Source organism: Helianthus annuus, chromosome 6, assembly GCF_002127325.2.
Source record: "Helianthus annuus cultivar XRQ/B chromosome 6, HanXRQr2.0-SUNRISE, whole genome shotgun sequence".
In the NCBI taxonomy this organism is placed as follows: domain Eukaryota; kingdom Viridiplantae; phylum Streptophyta; class Magnoliopsida; order Asterales; family Asteraceae; genus Helianthus; species Helianthus annuus.
The window spans coordinates 12,753,808-12,758,553 of record NC_035438.2 but is presented as its reverse complement, the minus strand read 5'-3'; the positions used below and the strand labels follow the sequence as shown (position 1 = coordinate 12,758,553).

At 33.1% G+C, this 4,746-nt stretch overlaps 1 protein-coding gene across 1 annotated transcript; it reads right to left on the bottom strand.

Annotated features, from left to right (window-relative positions):
* Positions 1–460: 460 nt before the first annotated feature.
* LOC110864749 (axial regulator YABBY 1) lies at positions 461–4,315 on the bottom strand. Its single transcript, XM_022113880.2, has 7 exons — positions 4,037–4,315; positions 3,632–3,805; positions 3,106–3,217; positions 2,297–2,345; positions 1,174–1,249; positions 982–1,056; positions 461–796 (listed from the first exon to the last, which is right to left on the bottom strand). The coding sequence occupies exons 1-7, from the start codon at positions 4,139–4,141 to the stop codon at positions 728–730; spliced, it is 660 nt and encodes a 219-aa protein (XP_021969572.1). The 5' UTR covers positions 4,142–4,315; the 3' UTR covers positions 461–727.
* Positions 4,316–4,746: the final 431 nt, after the last annotated feature.

Below are 4,746 nucleotides of genomic sequence, written 5' to 3'. Positions count from 1 at the left end.
GACCATTAGGCTACAAACCTTTGGAAATGGAGATTTAGCTGATAGCAAGGTTTTGGAAACACATATTTGCCCTCTAGAATAGGGTTTTAATGTGTAGGGACCATAAGATTTGAATGATGTTATGTCAAGACATGCATATGGTAGAGATGAAATGGCTTGTTGGTAGTGTAGCTAGGACCTATAAAGGCTGTTCAATTAAAGTAGAAATGGACAACAATGATGGCGGTGGACGTTGGTAGGTTGATGATCCCCACCCCACCATTATCCTCTTTATATATGAAGGGTGGCACATCAAGCAAAGCCCTTTTAAACAGATCACAAGAAAGGTGCAAATCCAAGCTTATTGGTACGCATAGATGGTAGGTATTCAATGACACCAGAAGATAACTTAGCACATGTCCCTCCATTCTTTGTTAATTCAAACACCTAAAAGATAACACAAGCCTTAACCTGCTAATGCTATAAGAAAATGAAAACATGCAATTTCAAAACTAAGGAGATCAATCATGATACAAACTTCATGAGCTGAGTCATCAAGAAAGGGCATTCAAGAATGACTTAACTACTAGACTTTACATCCGATCTCCCTATCGATACTAGAACGTAAGACTTTGATTCGACGACGATAAGATAAAAACAAGAACCCCTAATTATTTGGTCTTAATCAAACATTTAAGCAACAACAAGGCATGCAAAGTACACGATAAACGTAGAACCCCTAGCTTGATTAATAAGGCGAAACACCAACATTGGCCGTGGTTAAAAATCCATCTTTCATGAGAAGATCCTCCCCTTCCTGCATAAATCAAACACAAAGATACACATAGTGAAACACAAGATCAACTTGTTAATAAAGATGAACACAGAAACAAAAGCACATGATGGATAAGAAAAAGAGTCAACGTAGGACCAATTTGATGAATGTGTTTGACCAAGATAAAGAAACTTCCAATTTCAGGGTAAAAACTAAAAAAGGATTACCTGTTGGCACACATTGGGTTTCTTCACGGGTTGATCAGGCATGAGTCCGAAGTGGATGTGAGGAAAATGGGCCCACTTAAAAACAGTTTATGAAATATAAAAGAATCAGATAAAAAGGAAACCCTAGTTCAAAAGAAACCCTAGGTAGATGTTTCTTGGCATTTAGGCTAGAGATTTAAGATTATTTCTTACATTTTTTGCAGCTGCACTGAATGCCTCTCTGTGACTGATATCAGGGTTTCCTGCTTTGATACGTTGGATCTCTTCCCTGCAATTCAGAGTGTTATATTAAAAAATAATAAAAATTTGCTTTGATCAATTCATGCTAAATATTTTATTTATAAATTAGTCTTGAAAAGTTTTGTGCTCCAAAATTAAAGCTTCATCTGTATAATCTGTTTGAATATGCTCTGCAGCCTTTATGGCTTTATTACAATCCTTTTGAAGAAAACAGTTAAAAATAGATTACAGAAACAATCTTTTATGTTCTTCAGAAAATCTTTAATTTGCTTCCGCTTCAAAGGTACCCAAAGCTTTAGTTTATAACTTTCCAAAAAGAAACTATTTTCTATGATATTCTGTAATGGTTCACACTTCTTTGTAGTGAATATTGGTTAAAACATAATACATTTCTGTCGCATTAAACTACTGTACGTGCATCGCTTAACTTGTCACCCGCAGTTCATGTAAATTGTTTGATTATTTGTCATAGAAGTATTAATATGTTTAACATAGAAAAAGATAAGTAAATCTTCTGAACACAAATTAAGTGCTTGAAATATTCATCAACACACATTAGAAATTTATTTATTAACTGTAGTGTTAAAATAATCCCATTTGAAAATCAAATTTCATTGTATCCACAATATATGAAGAGTACTAGTATTAGGTAGAAGCTCAAAATATGTAACCATTAATTTCATAGTACAAGAAATACATTCAATAAATTGTACCATGCTGTCTAAAACAGTACAATTTTTACTTAAAACTTCTAATCACCGGCCGGTACTTCGAAATTTCAGATTTGACGTTTAATTTTGTTTTCTTTTTAATTATTATTAAAGTATGTCCTCATCATATGTTCTTCCATCACAAATGTTTATATAATGTTCTTTTAAAATACATATTTTTCATATACAAACCGAAATGAAAGTTGTTTCTTTTTGTTACATATATATGTGTGAAATTGTTTAGGTTGGAGTCGGTACCCACATATACCTTTATTTGTTGTACACTTGTATATTTCCATGTGTAAACACATTTTATCACAAGTGTATTTTTTATTATTTATTTGTTAAAAGTTAAAAGTACTTACTTGATGAATCTGTTGTAAGCAGAAGGCACTCTTTGGCGTTTCTCTGGAGCTGCAAATAGAAGACAAACAAACCGACAAAGTAAACAGACATTACATTAAAATCGTTTCACTGCTGACTATTTTGTGAACCATCTTTTCTCTCTCTCTCTCTCTCTCTCTCTCTCTCTCTTATCATAACATCATCATTATCTTTATATATCAAACAATTTTAACCATTATATTTTCTGGGGTAGATAGATACATACACTTTCTGATTTCGATATACATGCAAAAGAAAAGAAAAGCAAAGATAAGCACAGAAACATTAAGTCTATGAACAAAATTTGAAGTGTGAGAAGATAAAAAAAAAAAGGAAAAAAATATTGTAAAATATAAAGAAAAGGAAATATCATGATGAGGTCATGTATTGATGTGTGAGGGATAAAATGTGTGAGCTTTTATTAACACTAGCTGTTGTTTGGAGTAATATTAGGGTTTCTTGGATGAGCAGTAATGTAACTCAGTGCAAAGTTGCTGAAGTAAAGTTGCCTTTTTGGTTGTACAACTTCAAATTTTCAGAAAATCAAAGAAGATGGAAAGGCATGAAATAAAATCTAAAGAAAGAGAGTCTTTCTTCATACCAAAACTTTTAAAAGTACAAACCTTGCTTCATCTTCTCAAAACCACTGATCAAGATTAGTATATAGTATATATGAAAATTAATATAAAGAACAAACATTAATTGTACTATCTTCATATATAGTTAGTGAAACAAACAAAACATTTAATACTAAAAACAAAAATAAAACCAAAGGACTTGTATGTCTTACGTCTGTTTGCCACAGGAGGTTTAGGAAGCTCGTCAGCTCGAACCGGTGCGAAGGGCTCGTTTGGATTCGGTTGATTGATGAACAAGTTAGATGGGGTATTTCTCATCTCCTCCTGAAATGTTTCCAAATTTTAAGTAAATTCATGTATACATTCTACAAAATTAGGTTTAGATGATCATAGTTTACAGTTTTAAGAAAATAAAATCCTTGAGAATTGAACCCATAAATGCAAAGGGGGAAATTGTAACCAAGTAACAATATCTTACCAGAGAAAACAGTTGATAAAGGCAAAAACCACAAAACAAAAGATAAAACAAATGTGAAACCCTAACCCTAAATAACCCTTTTTAAGAAAAGAAGATCTTGGGCAGAAATCAAAGGGTAGATGTTCATCATATCTGATTTTGAAATGAAATACATAAACTAGCTAGCTAGCCGTGAATTAATACCATCTGGGTACTCTCTATTTTGTAATCTAAAGTCCATAATATTGTTTTAGCAAATTTGTAAATAAGTTAAACTATACCATAATGTTTTGAGGAGAGAAGAAATTATGGCCAAGATGGAACTGATTAGCAGCAGTGTTGGCAGCCATGGAAGCCGGAAAGTGAAAAGATCGCATGTTGACAGACAAGAGATTAGCGCAGTGCCCACATCTAACAGTAACAGTAGATAACATACTGCTGCAAGGAACACTCACCTGCAACACCATCAAAGAAACCATAAACAAGATTCTTCTGTTATTTCAGGTATATATTGATGATCTAATCATAAAGATCAATTGTTGTAAAAAGTATGTAAGAGTTTTGATGTCATAATTCATGAGATCAGGTAAAGTAAACAAAGATTGTGATGACTCAGAATTAAAAGGATGATATGTAAATATATGTGTTAATAATGATGTTATGATGATGATGGTGAGTTGTTGTACCGCAAGGACAGTTTCACAGAAGTTGCATTGGACATAACATAGCTCGGAGGGAGGAGAGAGGTGGTGGTGGTGGTGGTCCGGTGGAAAAGCAGCTGAAGATGACATGTTTTTCCTCACTTTAGCCCTTTCTAGTTTCTACTCTCTCTCTCTCCTGAGGGATTCTCTCTCTCACAGATTGATTTGATTGATAGATAAGATTGACTGAACAATGTGTAGAGATTGATTGATGGACAGATTAACCACCTTTGGGATCTGACCTCCTTGTTGTGTTTGTGTGTGCGTTCTCAAAGACAAGTGAGAAGGAAGTTACAAATGAGAATGTGAGAGGAAAGAGAATTAGAGAGACCCACTATATAGGATAGCAATTGGATTATCCCTTGTTCAAACCCCACACTTCTTTCTCCTTGTTTTTTTCTTAATATATTATTGTTGTTTTTTTGTTGTTTATGATCACTCATAAATCATTGTATTGTGATATTATGTTTCATTAGAGTGATTTTATTTTTTAATTTTGCCCCTTAGTACTTTCTTTACTCATCTTTATTACCAATATCCATAAACATGAAGTATATGATATTTGTTAAACCATATACATATATAAGTAAGATGAATAATTCATTCAACATCATCAAACATATACAAATTAGCTGGTCGGTCAATCACGTGTTCCAAATCAGCTCTTGGTGTAAGATGCCTCCTCGATTTGATTG

Excerpts from the sequence above, each read along its gene's own strand:
- LOC110864749 (XM_022113880.2), bottom strand. The coding sequence starts at position 4,141 with ATGTCATCTTCAGCTGCTTTTCCACCGGACCACCACCACCACCACCTC. Across the intron at positions 3,218-3,631 it reads TCTCTCCTCAAAACATTATG|GAGGAGATGAGAAATACCCC; the intron begins GTATAGTTTAAC and ends GAAACATTTCAG. Across the intron at positions 2,346-3,105 it reads ACCTCCTGTGGCAAACAGAC|CTCCAGAGAAACGCCAAAGA; the intron begins GTAAGACATACA and ends TTCTATTTGCAG.